Source organism: Aythya fuligula, chromosome 1 (assembly GCF_009819795.1).
Source record: "Aythya fuligula isolate bAytFul2 chromosome 1, bAytFul2.pri, whole genome shotgun sequence".
NCBI lineage: Eukaryota > Metazoa > Chordata > Aves > Anseriformes > Anatidae > Aythya > Aythya fuligula.
Genome location: NC_045559.1, coordinates 205,625,874 through 205,646,341, shown reverse-complemented (window position 1 = coordinate 205,646,341; position 20,468 = coordinate 205,625,874). Strand labels below are relative to the sequence as shown.

Here is a 20,468-nt window from a genome sequence, read left to right as displayed (position 1 = left end):
AGGGTAAAAAGGAGGAGCCGGGGAATTACAGACCGGTGAGCCTCAGCTCTGTGCCTGGCAAGATTATGGAAAAAAAAATCCTCCTGGAAGCAGTGTTGAGGCAAAAGCAAGACAAAGAGGTGATGTGAGACAGCCAGCAGGGCTTTGCCAAGGGTAAATTGTGCCTGACTGATCTGGTGGCCTTCTGTGATGGAGTGACACCCCCATCCTCAGCCCCCACAGCCGGGATGGGAAAGGGCCAGCTCACAGCAGGGGAAGTTTCAGGGACGCGGAGAGTTCAGGGATGGTTTATCCCCCTCTTCCTCCCCTGCTAACTCATCTCCAACGATCTTAAAACTGATGAATCTTCCTTTAAAAACCTTGGGATGTAATTGCTGGACGGGCCCTCTGTTAGGTGAATAACCCAAGCAGCAGAGCAGTGACTTGCCCAAACCTCCTTGCCCCCGCGATTTATGGAGAGGACAGAGCTGTGCACCCCATATTGCACATCCAGACAAGCCAGGGTCTGACCTCAAAAGCCTGCATGTAGCCTTGCTCGTGGCCATATCCAAAATATTTTAGGGGAAATAATCTGTGGCCTCGCTAACCCCAAAACCATGCCTGGGGATGGGATGGAACCAGTTGCTCGAGGCCAGAACTGTGCCCAGGACCTTTCTAACAATCCCCTTGGGACAGATCCCGTTTCCCCCTCAGGTTCCTGGCATGAAGAAGAAGAGGGACGGGAGGGAAAGCTGGGGTGCAACACATCCCCCTGCCCTGGGACCTGATCCCCAAAGCAGGGCACAATTTGGGGAGCAGCTAATTCAAGGGAGCTGCCAGCCCGGACTCCTCCGTTACTCGCCCGGGGCAGCAGGGAGGGGTGTGGGATAATATGGCCAGCAGGAAAATTGAATTACAGGAGATTTATGCCTAACAATGGGAAAAAAAAACAACTTTCTGGTGACGGGGATAGGCTCCGGCAGCCGCCCCGGGGGGAGGTGGGTTGCCAGCACAGGAGGTTTTTAAGAACAGGATGAACAAGCATTGCTCGGGACTGACTCAGGCTGAGCTGATCCCGCTGCAGGGAAAGGGGATGAGGGAACAACCCCTTGGGGACCTGGCCAGCCCCATTTTCCATGAATCTTGCCCCATCTCTTGGGTTATTAATGGAAATAATTGACCCTAAGCCACTGAGCCTTCGAACCCTGACAGCGGCAGCGTGGTCCCGGCAGCCTCCTCCTGAAGGAGCCGGGCTCTGCTCAGTGCCATGGGGCTGCTTTCTGGGGTTTTTAGCCCAATTTCTTCGCCCCATTTCTTCGCCTGGGCTGAGGGAGCCCAGCAGTTTGGGTGCAGGTCCCCTCGATCCTCAGCCAGGCCACCTCAGGCTGGGATTTGGGTTTGCAAACGGGGTTTTTTGGGTTTGCATGTGCACCGAGCGTAACGCTAATGTATAAAATGGTAAAACATGAGTGAATATGACCCAGGAAATGTTAATCTGCATGGTTTGTGTGGAAAAAGGCTCTGTGCTCCACAGCACAGAGCTTATAACCTGATCTCTGTGGAGCCCCTGGGTGCCTGTGGGCAGCAGGAGAGGCGAAGGGGAGCCCAAAAGGGAATGCAACCAGTGGATGCAAACAGAAAAAGGGACAGAAAAAGGCTTTTAATAAAGAGGGATTGTGTGCGGTGCTTTCATCACTGAGGCAGCGTGAGGGGAGCGCCCTGAGGCGAGCCGCGGGCCGCGTACCCCCCACCTCCCCCCGCGGCCGCTGACAGAACTCGGGGGCCGCCCCCCCTTCCTTATATCCCCTCCCCTCGTTAATATTCACGAGGGGGCGTGGCCGCCGCCTCATGAATATGGAGATGAGCCCCAGGCGGGCGGGGCCGCGTCCCCTCCAAGCGTGAGAAGATGGCGGCGGCGGCGGCGGGCCCGGGCGGCCGGGCCGCGTTGGGACGAGGGCGGCGGCGACCGGGAGGGCGACCGGGGCCGGCGGAGAAGCCCGAGGATGAGGCGATGGCGGCGGAGGAGGCGGTGGCGGAGTGCCCGGCGTGCCGCCAGGCGCTGGCGGAGGCGGTGACGCCGCCCTGCCGCCACTCGCTGTGCCTCGCCTGCTTCCAGCGCTGCCTGCAGGGCCCCGGCCACCGCTGCCCGTTGTGCCGGGGCCGCCTCGCCGCCGCCGGTGGGACCGGAGGAGGAGGTGGAGGAAGCGGAGGGGGGGAGCAGCAGCAACGGGCACCGGACCCAGGTGCGGCGGCGGCAGCGGCGGCTCCCGCCCCTCCCCCAGCGCCAACCGCCGCCGCGGTGGCTGAGGGAGGGGGAGCGCGGGGCGGGGCTTTATATAGGCGGTGGGCGGGGCTTGTACGGGGAAAGGGGCGGGGGTTGTGGGGAAAGGGGTGGGGCTTGCGGAGGTGGGCGGGGCGTGAGGGTGTGAGGGGAGTGGGGTGGGCAGTTGGAGGGTGGAGGGGCGAGGGGAGGGGGGTGTTTGTTGAGGGTGGGGGGTTGAGGTAAAAAAGGGGGGGGTTAGGTAAAAAATGGGGGGTTTAGGTGGGAGGAGGGGGTTATAGGGAGTTTAGGAAGGTGTTGCTAAGGGATGGGGGGTGGTGGCATGGGTGGTGCATGGTCCCAAGGGGGCTTCCCAGCCCTAATGGCTGCAGGGTTCTCTGAAATTCCTCCAACTCTGACTGGGGTTCTTTGAAATTCTTGGCCCTGAGGGTGGTGAGGCGCTGGCACGGAGGAGCTGTGGATGCCCCAGCCCTTGAGGTGTTCGAGGCCACGTAGGATGAGGTCCTGAGCAGCCTAATCTAGCGGGTGGTGTCCCTGCCCATGGTTTGGGTTGGAGCTGGGTGGTCTTTGAGGTCCTTTCCAACCCAAAACACCCTATAAAGGGGCTACAGCTGCCTCACCACCACCAGGGGACATGGGACACCAGGTTCACCACCCCTTCATTATGAGAACCAGCCCCAGGCGAAGGGCATCAGGACCCCATCCGCCCAAAAAAAATAAAGGTTATGGAGGTGCTGGCCGGAGGGATCAGTGAACATCAGGCAGGTTTGTGCTTGGAGAGAGGAATCGTGGAGAAGTCCTGGTCCTCGCTGACAACGAGTCCATCATGGCTGAGCTTTTTGCATGGAATTTCCTCCCCGTCCCAGCTATTTCCTCATGAATTTCCTCCTGAATTTCCTCATGAACTCAGCACCACCGGCACGCTGCTTAGCCCTGGTGCTTCTGATGACTTTTTGAGGGGCTGCCTGGAGGGGAGATGCACCACACTGGGACAGGAGGGCCAGCCACCAGACCACCTCTTCGCCTCAAAACCTCCCACTGAGCTGGTCCTTGCTCCTCGCTGGTTGTTGGCCCTGCTTGGTCTGCCCTTGCCTGGAACATCCACAGTCCAGCAACGCTTATATTTGATGACAAAATGAGTTTGGGCTCCATGCTGGTCTCACGTTGTCTCAAGATGTGTGAGCTTTGCACCTGGTAATCGCCTTGGCCCTGCTGCAGCCACCTTAACCACCCCGGCAGGAATCCCAAAAAGCGTTTTCGGTGTCGCTGCATTTCATTTTATGCCCGTTGCCTCTCGTCCCATCGCTGGGCCCTGCTGAGAAGAGCCTAAAATCATCGAGGCAAGCCCCATCCTGCTTTGCCCTTCGTAAATCCACGGTGGCTGCTCCCGATCTCCTTCTCCACGTGCCTGGAGGTGGTTTCCAGGATGAGTTGTTCCATCACCAGGGATCGAGGTGAGGCCTTCCTTTTTGGACAGGGGCAACGTTGGCTTTTTTCAGAGCACCAAGGCCCTCTCCTGATTGCCGTGGCCTTTCACGAGCGGCCTCCCCATGACGTTGGCCAACTCTTCGTGTAGAAGCAGGAGCAGCGTCCCCCAGGGATGCCCCCAGGCTCTTAGCAAACACTGAATAAGCTGACACAATTAAATCACTTGAAATGATTTAGAAAAATACTTTTCATGGTTTTTTTTGGTTGGTTGGTTGTTTTTTTTTGTGTTTTTTTTTTTTTTGTTTGTTTGTTTTTTAAACACGAGAGATGCTGCATGAAGCTTCCAGCTCAAACTGGGCAACCAGCACTGGTTTTGAGCCTCAATTTCGGTCCTTTGCTGGGATTTGAACACAGCAGTGGACCTGTGCAGACCCTGGCAGAGCTCAGGGATCAAGTGCTGTACAAATACACGGGAAGACAAAGTCCTCGTCGTGGCGCTTGCCAAACAAAAGGGGACGGAGGTGAGCGGCGAGGAGGCGCCCGCTGCCCTTTGAGCTCCTGTTTCCTCCCCCCGAGCACCCGTGGGTCCCACGTGGCAGCTGGAAAAGCTGGAAACGTGCCCCTGGATGCTGGCCTTGGCCTGGATTTGGGGCAAAAGTAGCCGAGAGGAGCAAAGATGGACGTGCTACCTTCCTGGAGAGCTGCTCAGGCCGAGAAATAAGAAAATAAGGATGCTCACATTTCTCCAAGGATGATGGAGTGCCCTGCAGCGAGACAAGGGGAGTGAAATTCGTGGCAGGAGAGTGAGGAGTGAAGCAGGAATTCAGTTTTCCAGGGAAGAGGCTTGTTACGCCGGGCAGGAACTGGGAGCTGCTTGCTGGGGGCATGGATAATACACGGCTAATTTCAGCAAGAGACCTGCAGGTGGTTTTGGGAAGCCATGGGGAGGTTGTTCTGCTGCACCGAGGTCAAAGTTTGGGAAAACATCCCCAAAAAAAGGAATTTCACAGCCACATTTGTATAACAACCCAAACACACGCTTTCCCTCTTGTCCTGCCGGCCTAGACCAGTCAAGCTCTTGAGCGTTTCCTGGTGATTCCTTAATTTCCTTCCACTTCTGCTTTTTGTGGCCTGTCCCCAGGTTATTTTTTCCTCCAGAGCACAGCCCTGTGAGCCTACAGACAACACTCCTGGCGAAGCACTGCATGAAAAGCAGGGATTCACTCCAAAAACCCAACTGAGAGCTGCAGCATCGGAGGCTTCAAGTGACTTAATTAAGCACATCCAAGGAGCACCACCTTCCTCTTCCTCCTCGTTGTGTTTAACCATTCGAGCTGCTAACGAAGGGACTGGTTAGGAGCAGACCTGAGCTAGTCCTGGTGACGACGTGGGATGCTCTCCTGGCTGTTGATCATTGGCTCTTGGAAAATAATTATTGAGTAAATTGAGCATCCTGCTGAGAAGTGGTTATAGCTGGTTACGTGGATGGTTTTTTATGTGCTTCTGAATGCAAAAGGTGGCTTTTCACTTGTAAATCCTTGCAGAAGACCTGTTCACAGCCACCAGGAGCCAGGGAAACCACACCAGTGCCACAAGCAAGCAACAAGCAGGAAAGCTCTTCCAAAACGCCTTCCCTTCTCACATCTTCGTTATTTATAGCTTGTGTCCGTGCTCCTGTTCATTTTGCAAAAAAATCTATGATCACAAACTCCAAAACATTTCATATCTCCAATATTTTCATATTATTTCACCATCTCGTTCTTTCTCCGCCCGCTGTTCCCATTCGTTGGTGGATTTCTCATTTTCCATCCTCCTTTTATTGCGTGCATGGATCTATTTTGTGGCTTTGTGTGCCTCTACCAGCTCCCCTTCGGCTTGCAGGAGGACGGATGGGGAATTGAAGGATTTCTGCTCCAAGGTGACCTGTTTGGGGTCTGTTGCCCCCTTTTTTGAGATGAAATCGAGAGGATTTGAGGCGTCGAGGGGTGTTGAGGCTGCACATCAAACACCACTTATAATGAGAAATGATGTTAAATAATTAGGAAATGTGCTGTCCTTTCATACGGTGCAGGAATCGATGACTTTTTGAGGCTGAGCACTGCAGGATGAGGCCCCTCTGCCAGCTGCAGGAGCTGGGAGCTGAGGTTGCCCTGGCGCGGGCACCGGCCCCAAAGCAAGAACGGGATTTTGGAAAGAAGAGGGCTGGGAAAGCACCACTGTCCCTAAACCCTGTGCATCTGGGGGTAAAACATACCTTTTAGTGATGAAAATAAGGTCTGAGCTGAGCCCCAGGCGCTCAGAGGTTGCTGTAGGAGCATCACAGATGGAAATTCAACCCGATAATGCCCGCGGGGAGCTCGGGGCCACGACCAACACCGCCTGTGGCTGGACTGCAGCACGGGGAGGGCATTTCTGTCCTGGCACCAGCTCTTACAAGGTGAAGCAGCAGCTTTTTTTAGGGACAACACAGCCTTTTAGCCCATATTCCAACCGCAGGAGGTGTGTTTGCCCTTGGAGCACGCGAGCCTCGCAGAAATACCGCTCGATTTGTTAAATTCGGGACCTGGCGGCGCGCCTGCTCCCTCTCTTACCGGGCTCCTGTTGGTGAAGTTAGGAGAAAAATGGGGGCAAAGAGGGTTTTTATCAGCTTTTAGCCTGTGTCGTCCACCTTAGACTGCGTTGGGGTGCCCATGGGTACAAGGCTGGCAGGCAAAGGTGTGCTAGAGCTGCGGGAGGTGCTGGGCAAGCAGTGGGGCAACGAGGCTGAGCAGCCCCAGCCACCCCCACTAAAATGCCCTTCCTTCTTCTCCTTCTCCTTCCAGATTTCATATTCCGAGCACCCATTAAGCTGAGCAAGCCTGGGGAGCTTCGGGAAGAATACGAAAGCCAGCTGAGGAAGGTACAGTACTTTTTTTATTGTGGTTTTTCTTCCAGGATTCCCAGCAGGAACGCCATCCCACTTGCAAGGACGATGAAGGGATTTCAATTCCTGCTCTGGAACAACATCCAATTTATCCCATTTCTCTGCTCAAGCAGTTCAGGGAGGTGCTGGCAGCTATCAAGCATGCAGGAGATGGTTTTTGGTGCTGTGAGCTGCTTTCCAGAGCCAGGAGATGGGCACAGACCGTCTGTCGTGGACCTCACACAGCCCTGGGTTGTGTGGGGTTTATCAGAGCATCCCTACCTGTGGATAAAATCCCATAAAAAGCCAATCCCATAAAAAAGTTTTGCAGTAAAGGGTGGCTTCTCCTTGCTCCTGGAGTAACATCCTTCTCCTTAACCATCCATCACAAACTCGAGCTTTCTGTCTGTTCTTGGGCAGGAAAAGACGTTATTGAAAGGCAAAAATTAAGAGGGGGGGAAAACAACTTTTCAGCTATTTTGGAATTAGAATCTGGGAAAACATTTTCTATCTTTAAACTAGGGATTGACTGAATCTAAATCATCCAGTCCTTTATGCAAGCTGGCTGCTTTGTAAGTGAGAAATGTTGCAGCGAAAGCAACGGCTGCTGTAGCAGAGCGGATGAAGGTTCAATTAAATCAAATTTGCTTAAATCCCACATCCTTAATCCCATCCTGTGCCTGGACTCATGCTTGGCCCTGCCAGGGCAGCAGCTTGGTCCCTGTGATGGTGTTTTGGGGTGGTGTTCTGGTGTTCAGGTGGTGTTCTGCCAGCATCGAGGCTCTCTGTTGAAGCAGAGGTGGGTCAGGCAGGTGCAAGAGTGGGCACAGAGAGACAAAAGTCTGGTTTATTAATTAACTTGGACATGGATTGGGCAATTTATTTTCACTGGGACCCGGAGGATGAGTGTACTCGGGGTGTCTTTGGCTTAGCAAAGAAATAAAGCTGCTCCTTGCCAGGTCCGGGGGTAATGCCTACAGGAGCAGCTTTATAGATCTCACTGGGAGATTTAGAAATTTAGAAACCCTCTCCAAGTGGGAGACTTCTTTTGGGAGCCAGCCCCTGGTGCTGTGAGGCTCAGAGGAGCAATCTGAGCTCTGGTCGGGCTGCAGCAACCCGTAGCAGTTCTGGCATCTGCTGCTGGACCTCAACAAGAAGATGCCCCGTAAGCAAGCACCAGCACTTCTCCCTTCCCCACCCGCCAGGAGGAAATGCTTGAACGTCTTTCTGGCATTTTGGGGATGGTTTTGTCTCCTTCCTCTTCCCCTTTTTGCTCGCCCCAGGGAAAAGGGCAGCGTGGCCTTGCCGGCAGCGCGGCGCTGACGATGTGCTCCAGCTTCTCCCTTGTTCCAGGGGGGAATTTTGGCTGCTGCTTCACAGGAGGAAGAGACTCCTGGTGCTTTTGGGGAACCTGAATGAGGCAGAGGACTCGGATTTGGGAACTGAAGCTGGCATGGAACCGGGCTTCCCTCGGTGTCACCCAGCAGTGCCGTGGGGACTTCTTCCTGAGCCTCCAAGCAGCTGCTGCATCCCCCAGACGTGTGAGTTGTTTTCCTGGCCCTGCTGCCCTGCCTTTTGCACTCAAAACCAAGCAGTCAGTGGAACAGCACACCGAAGAATATTTATTCAAAGTGGATAACCTCGTGGTGGGGTTTTTTCAGCACCAGGGGTGACCTGGCTCTCGGAGGAAGGTGAAGGGTTTGCTGCCTACGCGCAGGATAACAAGAATAATTTTCCTTTTACACAGCTCTCTTGGTGCTCTTGTGTTTTATGTGCTTCCCAAGGAGGATTTCGTTTCCATGTGCTACAAACAGAGCTCATCCTGCTACGTTATCCTGTCGTGAGTGGCCGATTGCTTGCAGTAGGGAAGCTGCTGCCGAGGTGTGTGCTGATGCTCGGCGTCGTGCGGCGAGGAGGAGAGGTCAGGCGTGAGTCTACCAGACTTTTTTTCAAGCAGCAATGCTGAAATTTCCACATCTTGAGCAAAAATTGCCATTTAAAAATCAATCAGTGGCTCGTACGGCATTTTTTAAGTGCCAAATGTGATAGCTGAAACGGCGACGGGAGGTTAAAACCCGGTGTGATAACCCTGCTGCTGGCAGCAGCTGATGGGGCAGCACCCAGGAGTTCGGAGATGCTGCAGAGGTAACGTCAGGTACTTTTGGGAAAGAATCACAGAATCAGGTTGGAAAAGCCCTCTACAATCATCTGGTCCAACCTCAAACCCACCGCTGCCAAGTCCACCACTAAGCCACGCTACCAAGCTCTACATCTCCACAATTTTTGAAGACCTCCAGTGAATGGTGGCTCACCCACATCCCTGGGCAGCCCGTTCCGGTGCCTCACAACCCTTTCAGGAAAGAAATTTCTCTTAAAATCCACCCTAAACCTCTCCTGGTGCAGCCGTTCCCTCTGGTCTCATCGCTTGGTGCTTGGGAGAAGTTTCACCCTGGCTTGCTTCAGTTTCCACTCCTCGTGTCCTAGCACGGTGCTGTAATGTAATCACCTTCTCCCGGAGATAATCTACACGAGGCTGCTTGAAGTGATGTTTTAGGATTACTGTGCCTCTCATCGTTAGTGCCTGGCTTCGTTTGCAACCAGCAGGGACAGAAATTTGGCCACAAGTCTCACAGAAGATGTCCAAGGATGCTGACACGGACCCACTTGCTTAAGGACCTGCTCACTGTTGTCTCCAAAGCTGTCTGTCCACAGGTTTGCCTAAAATTAAATATTCCCGTGCATTTTTATGTGTGCTTGTGGCTTCACATTTGGGAGCTGAGTATAATTTTGGATGTGAGGAAAAAAAACAAAGACAGAAGACTTCCACCTAGCCTCATTTTATAAAGCTGAAAGCCCCAGCAGCGTTGGGTAGGACCCGGCCAGCCCAAGAAGTCATCCTCACGACGAGCCTCGATGCGACCTCTTCCTTCAGATCCTTCCTGAAGGCCTCTGGAAGCGCAGAAATATTGCTGAAAGCTCACGAGATGTGCAGCAGAGCTCTCCCCACGTCTAAATCACGTGGTGATAATCTCTTCAGCAGATGATGTGTTGTAGTTCTCGCTTCAGATGGGGAATAGATGGGGAATTTCAAGACACATCTTAAAGCATTGCTTAACCAGAAGTAAAATCTGCCTTTGAAACCGTTTGCTGAACACCCACAACCCGCCAAATGATGATTTTTTTACATCTTTTTCTACCTTCTCTTCTCCTCCTCTCTCCTTCGTCCCTAGGGGTTTGGATTTTGTAGGGTTTGGGTCCTTCCTAATCTACAAACCCCACTGTGCTGTTCCTGTAACCCGCTGAACTCCGTTTCCTTTCTTTTCACATTTTAGGGTAGCTTCCCTTGCATGTCTATGCTTTTTTTTTTTTTTTCCCCTGCAGCAGGGAACGAAAACCCTGAGTATTTTTGGCGAAGCGAGGAGCTGTCGCAGTGTCACCCACGCTCTTCGTGCGCGGCGCCGTAGGACGAGCACCCGAAGCTCCCAGCAAAAACCACCCGTGCCCAAAGGCGGTGCCCCAGGAGAAAAGAGGGGAGCCCCCAGAAGAAAAATAGGGGAAATTCGGGGCAGCTCCTCGCTGCCAGAGCCTCGGCACTCGGCTCGAACAGAGCTTGGAGGTGTCGGTGCTCAACACGATCGGCGCGGTGGAGCTGCAGCTCTCCGAGGTTGGGGCTGGTAGAGGAGGATCACCCTTCACGGAGGTGGGTGGAGGAGGGAGGAGCAGGTCCCTGCACGTACCTACGGGGTTTATTCACGGCGTTACGTGCGAGCTGAAGCTCGGGGAGAGGTGAGAAGCTGGGCAGCCAAGGGAGGAGAGGCGAGGGTGATGCTGCCCCGGGTGGGCTCGGCCCCGCGGTGGTGCCGAAGGCGTCTGCAGATCTTCATCGGGAAGAGGTGGTGGAAAGGAGGAGAAGAAAAGCTTTGTTGGCTCTCAGCAGAGCCCGTGGCCACGTTGGGATAACCCCCGGGCTCGGGAAGGCTGAAAGCTCTGCGCCAGGAGGAGCTGCTGGAAAACAAAGGTCGGCCTTGGGTAGTTGGAGGTGGTCGCTGGGAGGGCTCCTGCTTTAGCCAGGAGGGCAGGGGAAGGGTTGGCACTCCTCTGAACCCCACTGCTCTTCTTCCTGGGCTGCACAAGCTCCGAAATGGGGAGGTAAAGGAGCATTTGGGACTGGAAGGGGCATTTGGGACAGCATCGGTGCAGGGCACGGGTGGGAGATGCTGCTGGGGCTGCCCTGATGTTCTGTAGGATTTCTTGTTCAGTGATGTTCTGTGGGATTCCTTGTTCAGTGATGTTCTGTAGGATTTCTTGTTCAGTGATGTTCCTTGGGATGCCTTGTTGAGCCTTCAGGCTTGGAAAACGCAGCAGTGCAGCACGTGGAGATGAAATATGTCACCTCGTAGCCTTTTGGAATTGCTGCCGGTGGTAGAAGCAACCTGAAAACGTCTAAAACCACGTGAAAATTAGAAAGAATTAAAACTTCAGGCCTCCAGTTGGAGATCTTCGGGCCTCCAGTTGGCCGTCAGAGGGCTGGACGATGTCTTTGGGTCTTTATCCCAACACATCCCTGGAATTTATTGGAGAATTGCTGTAACCAACTTGAAAAAGACTTAAAAAAGACTTTAAAAACACAAAAAAAAGAAGCGTAGCTCGCGTGAAATTATTGCAAATGTGCTTTGCCTTGCATATTCCTGTTTCTCTTATGATATCCCTCGTTGACAGCCAGGTGTGGCACCCGAGACACTCCGATGACTCTGTCTCCTTTTGTCGTTGTTTTTTCCAGATGAGGGAAGAAAAACTACAAGAAGAAAAAGCGTCGGAGGAGCTGATCCACAGGCTCGTGCTGGATGACATGGACGTAGGGAAAAGAAAAACGGAAGAGCAGCAGAAAAAAGACGAATCTGCGGTGCTCAAAGCGAGCCAGGAGTGTGTAAGTAAGCTCGGACTTGGCAATCCACATCAGAGACACTGTCTGGGGGGGTGAAATTACTGCTGAGATCCAGTCGTGGGGCAAGAATTGCTTTTTTTTTAAAGCCTTTCTTCCTTTGACACTGGATGTTGACGCTGGGTGCTTTCCAGGATTGACTTCTCTATAGCCTCGAAGGGGATGAGCTAAGAGTTTATAAAGATCTGTGCTATTGAGAACTATTTTCCAAGGTTTTTTTATGACTACAGATGTTCTTCTGGGGGTTTTTCTCCCCTTCTGCTCACCCCGCTCAGGACTGGAGCTGCAGCTCTCCCAAACACATGGGTTAAACCTGCAGAGGTGCCCACCCTATTTTGGGTATCTATTTTGGGTCCTCATGCCCACGGGTGTTCCTGTGGGCACATCTCCTGCTGAGCGGTGCCCGTTTCTCAGTTCAGCTCTGAGACTCCACAGGAAACGCTCTGAAGAATTAGGGATTGGCAGCGGATTATGTGGGCACTGAATCACCTCCTGTAGTAGTTTTTGTGGAGGGATTTTCTCAAGCTTCCTGTCCATCCAGTGTCTGATCACTAAATTATCTTTGTTCAGTGAGTCACAGCTCTCCGGAGGAGCTGCGTGCTTATTTTTTGCCATTATTTATGCTTCTGCAACCAGCCTCTGAGCTGTTACGGCTCCAGTGAAGAGAATCCACGAGCGTTTACCTTGCTGGGAGGCTGCTTTCTTGGTTTATTTCCTCTAGGTGTAATCACAGCAGAGGCTTTTGGAGTCTTTAATACCTCTGCGAGAAATCCCTTTGTTTTCCAAGTGATTTTTTTTTGTCGTACGTGTCAGCTAACTCTTCCTTGGTTGACTTCAGTTTCCCGAACGCCTCTCGGATTCGGAGAATGAAGAACCCTTCCAGGGCAAGCAAACGCATCGCTCAGCTTTCGTGTCCAAGACCAGTGCCTACTCCTTTGCCTTCCTTTCAGGGTAAGATGCTGAGGCTTGATTCGAGCTTATCAATGTCCATCACAGATGTAAACATCTTGTTCTCCTTGCTGTTCTTCTGTACGTACCCGAGAAGCTTTGAATTTGTTAAAATCCGATCCAAATCCATAATAAGCAATAACTTTTCTCAAATTTTAGCATTGGTAAAGTGTCTGACTTCCTCCTACCTGTTATAAAATCCTGGGGGTTAACACATTTCGTGTTCATCCCATGATGCAGAAAAGTCATTGACTATATAAATAATATAAATATATATATAATAAATATATATAAATGTAAATATATATATATAATAAAGTCATTGACATTATAAATTACAAAAATCATTGAAGAACAGAATTCTTTGTGTTAAACTCAAGCTTTTTTTCAAACAGCTCCTCAGTGAGACCTCACACAAGCAGCCCATGGGCTTCTGTAGTGCTGTCGTTAGCTCTGACCTCAATTAACTACAATTAGGGGAGGCGTTGGGGGGTTCAGTGGGGAGACCCTGACCACACACCGGGGCTCTGGGGTGCCGTGGTCAGGAGAATTCATCCCGACTGCTGCTTCAGCTCCCTCGACCTGAAGGTTTCCCTGCCCAAAACCCTGGGCTCAGCAGCTCAGCGCTGCGGCAGCCCCAAGGAACGATGCAGGCAGGTCCCTTTGGTCCCTATTTCTGCCTGATAGGGAATAATTTGGCTGGAAGGGAGCTTCAAAGATCATCTAGTCCGAGTGTTTTTCGTCGATGGCTCCATTTTCAGTCTGGTCTGGCTCGTGGTGTAGCCACGCGAGGCAAACCACGGCCACGAGGCAGCGGGGATGAAGATGAAGAGGGTGGGGGACAAGGATGAGGTCCTGGCACGGGGGTGGGCAGCATCCAGCTGTCCCAGCAAGCTGGATTTGGGGCTCTGTCCACAGGGACGTGGTCAACTCAAGGCTTTTTGGGTGTCCTGTGCTCAGCCCCAGCCTCTCCCGGGACCGTTCATCGTGCCGGTGCCGAGACGGGGAGTTCACATCGACTCTTATCAACCCTTATCTCGTCTCAACTGCTTTCCAGGAACCTCACCTCCAAGGTGGAGAGGAGTCGCAGCTGCACTGACACCATCCAGGAGAGATCAAAGAGCAGGCAGAGATCAGCCCCAGCCAGCAAAACAAAGGTACGGCCGCTTCCACGGCGCGTGGCGGGGCGGGGAAGGCTTTGATGTCTTCCCTGCCCTTATCTGAGGTCATCCAACGCCAGCAATCTGCAGATACAAAGTCCTGGTGCTCTGGGGTGTTGCTGGGGCCGCGTTATTTGCCCTGAGGCTGATCTGCTCCCTGCAGCTCACAGCAAAATCCTGCGAGGTTGGGAATTACAGAGCAGGAGAGCTGGACGGCTGGCAGAGCTCTTTGTTGGCTTTGTGGCGTAATTGGAAGGGCTCTTTCCCTCCTTTGTGTGGTAATTCATTTTCTTGCCAAGGCTGAATCTCCAGACAATTAAAGAGATTTTATTTTTTTTAAAGTTTAGAAAAAAAAATCCTCTTTCTCCCCTATTCTTTCCAAAGCTGTTTAAGAGGAGCAAAACTCACTGCTCGCCTGGTGCGAGCGCGCTTTCTTTTGCGCTTTCACCGAGCTCTCTGCCACGGGAAGAGTTGGCCAGGTCCTGCTTCCCTCAGATCCCAGAGAAAAAGTGAATTTCCTGGTGGCTGCAGCTTTCTCAAGGGTCCTGGTGGCTTTGGGCAGTGCAGCTTAGCAAGGGAACACCAGCACTGGGTGTCACCACGTCAAAAGTGGGAGACGTGGGGATACAACATGCTTCGAGGCCATGATGCCGTGACACCCATGAGGTTTTCTCCTCCCTCAACCACTTTTGGAAGGTCAGCTTGGTTGGGGGATGACATTTGGGATCTGGTGACATCCCCGTCAGTACGTGAGGTTGACCCCAGTGAGCACCTGGCTGGCGTCCCCAAGGTTTCGGGCATGGACCTTGGTCAGTCCCGTGTTAAAAGCCTGGTCCAGTCCCTGGGGAGGTTGACAGAAGATAAATTGAGCTCAAAACACGGGATCTGTAACTCCCCTGCCTCCCCAGGCATTTTTTTTTCCTCTTCAAGTAGATGGTTCGTGGGCCTGGCCAACGAAGAGTTGCCCTACGAGGGTGTTCCACAAATCTGTTTTGACCCCAAAATCATAGAAACCATTCCTATTTTGGGTGCAGCAGGGCAGGGCTTCCAGGTTAGCAGCTGGGATAAAATCATTTCACCTCGAAAAAAATAAGAATGCCATTCCCATCAGTGCGTAAATGGATTTGTGGCTGGGTTCTGCCGCGTCCCGGGCGTAGGAGCAGCAGGAGGGGGTGCTGGAGATGCTCCTCGTAAGCTCTGCCAGAGCCCTTCCCTCCTGGTGGTTTGCTTAGGAGTGAGATAAACCCAGGCTGAGTATTTATTCCTCCTCTCCTGTGGGTTCATAGGGGACAAAAAAACCTTGAGGAGCTTCCCTTGAGGAGCCTGGCTTCCTCCAGCTGCCTCTCAGCTTCTCGCATTGCTTCAGGGGTGCTTTTTTTGGGTGGGATTGCTGCTTGTGTGCGCCCAGCAGCCCAAAGAGCAGCTCTTATACTAAAATAAACTCAAACCCTGGGTTATCTTGGGGTCTGGTGCCCCCTGCTTACGCCCCACATCCTCCCTGCTGTGCCGTAAGCCGCGGCGGTGGCCGCTCCCCTCCCTCGCTTGCCCAAACCCTCCTCCCCGAGCAGCTTTGTGAGCGGTGCCGCCTTCCTTTGCAGGTTCCCCCCGTCACCAGCGCCTCGACGCCTCTGCTGGGCGTTTTGTCGTCCACCCAGAACCACCGCTGCCTCTCCGCCCCCGACCTGACGGCCGAGAAGCGCCCGGTGCTCAGCGCCGCCTCCTCCCTCCCTGCCCTGCACAAACCCGAGCGCTCCATCAGCCCCGAGAGCAACGACAGCATCTCGGAGGAGCTCAACCACTTCAAACCCATCGTCTGCTCCCCTTGCACCCCTCCCAAAAGGCTCCCGGACGGCCGGGTCCTCAGCCCTCTCATTATCAAATCCACCCCGAGGAACCTCAGCCGCAGCCTGCAGAAGCCGACCACCTACGAGGCCAGCCCCAGGATCCTGAAGAAGTGGGAGCAGATTTTCCAGGAGCGCCAGGTGAAAAAGACTCTCTCCAACAAAGCCACCCTTACGTCCTCGGCTTCGGAGCCCGGGGAGGACCCCACGGGTCCCGACGGGTCCAACCTGTGCCACCGAGAGCCGCCAGCGCTTCAGGATGAGCAGCTCCCCCCTGATCCATCGGGAGCTCCTCGCCCCGAGCTGGATTTCTTCCCTTCCATCAGCCAAACGACGCCGGGAAGAGGGAGCGAGAAACCCCGAGATCCCCAGGCCTTACCGACGGGCGACAGCCTCGCCTCCCTCCCCCCGCGCCTGCCCGAAGCCCCCGACCCCAAAACGAAAGCGGCGGTGGAGAAATCCTCCCTGCCCCTCGGCCCCAAAACCCTGAGCAGAAGGCTCGTGGGGGTGAGCGCCGCGCTGCCCGACGGCGGCGCCCTGCCCGTCCCCGTCAAACCGCCGGGGAAAAAACAGCTGAAATACCTGAGCAGCGGCGAGCAGATCCACGTGAAGAACAGCTCCTTCGAGGGCATCATCGGCGAGCAGCCGCCGGCGCTGCGCCGGGGGAGGAAAAGGCGCTGCAAAACGAAGCACCTGGAGCACAACGGCACCGTCAAGAGACTGCGGCACGCGGCGGGGGACGCCGCCTTGGCCCCGGAGGAGAGGCTGGTGAGGGAGGTGGAGCAGAAGCTCCAGCAGGAGGAGGAGGACAGGAGGCTGGCCCTGCACCTGCAGAGGATTTTCGACAGCGAGAACAGGACGGTGGAGAGGAGGAAAGTCCGGGTGGACCGCTACCTGCTGCGCTCCAAGAGCACGCTGGGCGCCAAGTAGAGTAGCGCCGCCGGGCGCCGTTGCCTTTCTTAGAGGACGATGAGGTTTCTGGGATTGTCTTAGAGGAAAGCTATTTTTTTTTTTTGTCATGCTTCCACCCACGCCGTTGTTTTGTTTCTGTTTTTGTTTTTTTTTTTGTTTTGTTTTGGTTTGTTTTGGTTTGTTTTTTTTTTCGGTTTTCGGTGGTAAGGCGTTTGGAGGTCCAGTTCGGAGAGGAGCCAGAGTCCTTACAGATTTCAAGAAAAAGGGGAAAAAAAAGAAAAAACACAAAAACTCCTCCAGCCTTGGCTGGTCCATGGGTCTGAAAGAGGTCCCTCAGCCCCCCCGAACACACTGCAACGCGGGTGCCTGTGGGGTTCCCCTAACAAGAAGGGTTTTAGGGGGTCCTGGGTCCTCAGCACCCCGCTCTGAGCAGGGGTTGGACCAGACGGACCCAGAGGTGCCTCCAGCCTCAGCCTCTGGGCGAATATTTTGGGGTTATTATTTATGTTTTGAGGTTATTGAGGTTTTTCTCACCCGAAGGACCTCGTCCAGGCGTTGCCTCGCCATCCCGCTGTGCCGGGAGCACCCGGAGCTCTGCTCGTGGGGAGGAAAGGAGGTCCTGGGAGGAGCGAGCTCCTCTCCGCCTGCCCCTTTCTCCTGATGCTGCGGTGATCAGATTTAATATTAGCCGAATATTTGTGCATCCTGGCTGGATTTAAGCTGAAAGCAGGCGGGCTGTTGGCGAGGGAGGCCGTGCTTTGTGCTGCTGTAGCGGTGACAGATGAACGCGCCTCGCCGAGGTTGCTTCATCAAGTAGGAGGCCAAAATGTAGCAGAGAAAGGACGTAAAATCAGGATTTTACAGGACATTTTATGTTCGTGGTCATGACAGCGGGAAGCTTGAGCTCGTGCAGCTTTTCTCCCAGGGTTTCTTCTCCTTCCTGCTCAGGGATCCAAGGGGGAAGGAAGGGAGGAGGAAGGAAGGGGGACGCTGGCCCTAAGGAGGAGGTGGCGGGTGCCCTGCAGGCTCTCGGCACCCCTAAGCCCTCTCCCAGCACCCAACGAGTTCCTGGCAGGGGTTTGGGGGTACACGGGGTGAAATCTGCCCTCCCCGTGCCCCGAGCTTGCCACCCACAGGTTGGAACCACTACGAGAGCTCAGGCGAGCGATAACACTACAGATTTCCACCTCGGGGCACGAGGTCGGGCACGTCCCTACCCAGACGTGGCCTCTGGTTGCAGCCGTCCTCCGGGCTCTGCTTCCTTTCACCTCTCTTCCCCATCCTTCGGGGTGATTCCTTGGGTTATTTCTGGGAATCAGGCTCTAAAAGCGCTTGCAGTGTGTTCGCTGGGGACCCTCGGTGCCAGGGGACAAGGGACATTCCCAGGATGGAACCAAAGCACGGGTTGAACGCCCCGTGTCCACGGCACAAAGGGGTTGTACAGACCCAGAAAATCATCGTTGCCCAAATTCCTCCCGAATTTATCTTCAAAATGGCCCAATTTCTCCCTTTTTTTTAAAAAAAGGGAACTGGTTTTCTTTTACTCTCCCAGCACGCTCGTGGTAACTGCAAGGACCCTGGCGCGTTTTCCGCCTCGAACTGGATTTTTTTTTTAAAAAGGAAAAAAAAAAGAAAAAAAAAAAAAGAAATCTTATATTTTAATGGATAAAATTTATATATTTTAAATACTATATTTCAACAGATCGACACTTTGGTTTTGAGAAATCTTATAGCAAGGATTCCGTAATATATATCTCTATCTATATAACCCTGTATCTCCTTACACACAAACTACTGGATGGCCGAAGCCGAACCCAGCCCCGGTCGCTGCCCCCTCGCACGGTGCTGCCGCATCAGGCGCGGCTCTTCGGACTCCACCCGAATCCTGCTCACGTACCCGGAGGTGAATTGGGATGAAAAGGAGTCGTGAGAGCCCGACTGGACCTAGGAGAGCGGCGCGGAGGCGAGGAGCCGTGGCCCGAATTCGCCCTCTGCAGCGGTTTCTGAAGAACGAGCTCAGGATGCAAACCCACAGCTTTTACCCAGAATTTCTTCTTATTTTTTTTTTCTCCCCCCTGCTGTTTTAACTTAAAGCGTGCACTTCCTGAGTTCATCCAGGTTTATTATCAATCATACAAATCCCCTGGGCTCTGCCCTTTGCCTGCGGTTAATCCCTTGAGCCCCCAGCAGCCTTCCCTCGACGGTTTTCTCCTTTCTGGCTGCGCTGGTTCCCTCCGTGCCGGTGCTGCCAGCGCTCTCTGAGCAACCCTGCACAACCCAAACTACGTTTACAGGGGGGTTACACGCTGAATGTATCCTTTCCCCCTCCTAAAAACGATTTTGAAGTCGAATGCACCAGGCCAGTGTCTTTAAATATCTTTTTTTTTAAGAAAAAAAAAAGGAAAAAGGTTATATAAATATTTAGGTTTTTTTTTATGTTAATTTTCTTGACCTCTCGCGGAGCTCTGTGCCTGCAGGATCCCAGCCTGCTGACTTCAGCCTTCGGAGAAAACCACGGCTCGATGGCAGCTGCTTAAAGGTGGAGGCAGAGGCTGGCAAGGTCCCGCTCCCCATCCAGCTCCCGGCGAGCTGCTGGCCTCGAGTCCCCCCCACGTCGCTGCCAGGTTCGGGGATTCGGGGTGGTTTGAAGCGACGACGAATGTCTTCTTCATTTAACGCCGTGTGAGGTCATTGGAGCTTGCACAAAAAAATAAAATAATAAACAAAGAATTGTACATAACTTCGTGTGAAAGAGCAGAGATTCCCAGCCTCGCGCACTGCAGCGGGCAGGCGCTTCCTTTGCGTGCCATCCGAGAAGCAAAATGTTTCTTGCTGGATGCAGCTCAGGATCTGCAGAGGCCCCTAAGGTGACACCGAGGGTTTCTTGATGCTTGCTGGGCAGCAATTTCTCACCCTCCTCCTTCCTGCAGCCGCCTTCTCGCCGGGACAGAGCCGTCCTCGGGCTCTGCGCGTCCTCCCACCACGTGGAGCTGTCCTCGATATCCCACTCCTAGGAGCAAAACCAGGCTCGAGGCACCCCCCGGGGCTCGAGGCACCTCCCTGAGACCCGAGGGGGCGATAACCTGGCGGCCAAATCTGCCAAAAGACACCACCGGACTCCGCAAAAAACACCTCGGACTCCGGGGAGCTCTCCGCACCACCAGTAAAATCCTGTGCTCGGAGGCGGCCAGGACAGCCACCCGAAGGAAAAGTGCCAAAAACAAAAAAAAAAAGGCTTCCCACGAGATGATTGTATGATGTTGTTCTATAGGCTCAGTATTTTTATTTTTCCTCCACCTGCTCTTGTACATGCCGTAGTCCTGCAGCATCGCCTGAACCCGCGCTTCTGTGGACGTGAGCGAGGGCAGCAAGGGGGAGGTCGAAGCCTTAAAGACTCGCTCCCCGCTTTCAAACCAGCTGCTTTGAGAACCCCGCGGAGCCCCCAGCTCCTCGCTGCTCAACCAAAAGCCTTCCCCTCGCTCCTTTTCGGGGCTCGGAGGGATTGCTCCTCGCCGGCGGCGGCGCTCGGCGAAGCTGGGCCGTGGCAGCAAGCTCCAGGCGCGGTGCAGCTCTGATAAAAACGGTGCAAAGCTCCTAAAAAAACCTTTTCCCCTCACCTTTTAAAGCACGGCGAAGCACCCGACGGCTCTCGAATTAGCTCCTCACTATGCAAACAGGGAAATCTTCGACTGCTGACCAAGGAGGGGGGGGGGGGGTTGCGTCTGCCTGGTTTTTCTCGGTGTTTCCTGTCAAACTGTTAAAAAAATAACAAAAAAAAAAAAAAACAAAGCTAGATGTTGCTGCACTTCTCTCCCACCGCGCTTGCAATCGTTGTGCTTTAGTGTTCTCAGCTCGCCGTCGGGAACGCCGCTGCGGTGAAAGACTGCAGTCGGGTTTTGGGGTCTCAGCTGAACTCCCCCTCCCTCCCCGTGGCTTCCCCCAAATGTTTTAAAAGTGCTGGAAGTTACCGGGAGGCCGTTCACTTGCATGTGTAAAACGTGGGTGCGAAACGCCAGGCGGGCGTCCGTCACGGCGTCGTGGCTTCCGCGGCGTGGAGCCGAGCGAATCCTGCTCG

General features: G+C 53.8%; 1 protein-coding gene across 1 annotated transcript; it reads left to right on the top strand.

The window, feature by feature from the left end:
• The first annotated feature begins 1,444 nt into the window (after window positions 1–1,444).
• Window positions 1,445–16,505, top strand: RNF169 (ring finger protein 169). Its single transcript, XM_032207760.1, has 7 exons — window positions 1,445–1,481; window positions 1,851–2,222; window positions 6,511–6,587; window positions 11,371–11,517; window positions 12,371–12,483; window positions 13,538–13,637; window positions 15,239–16,505. Exons 1-7 carry the CDS (start codon window positions 1,445–1,447, stop codon window positions 16,409–16,411), a joined length of 2,019 nt encoding a protein of 672 aa, XP_032063651.1. The 3' UTR covers window positions 16,412–16,505.
• The last annotated feature ends 3,963 nt before the right edge of the window (window positions 16,506–20,468 follow it).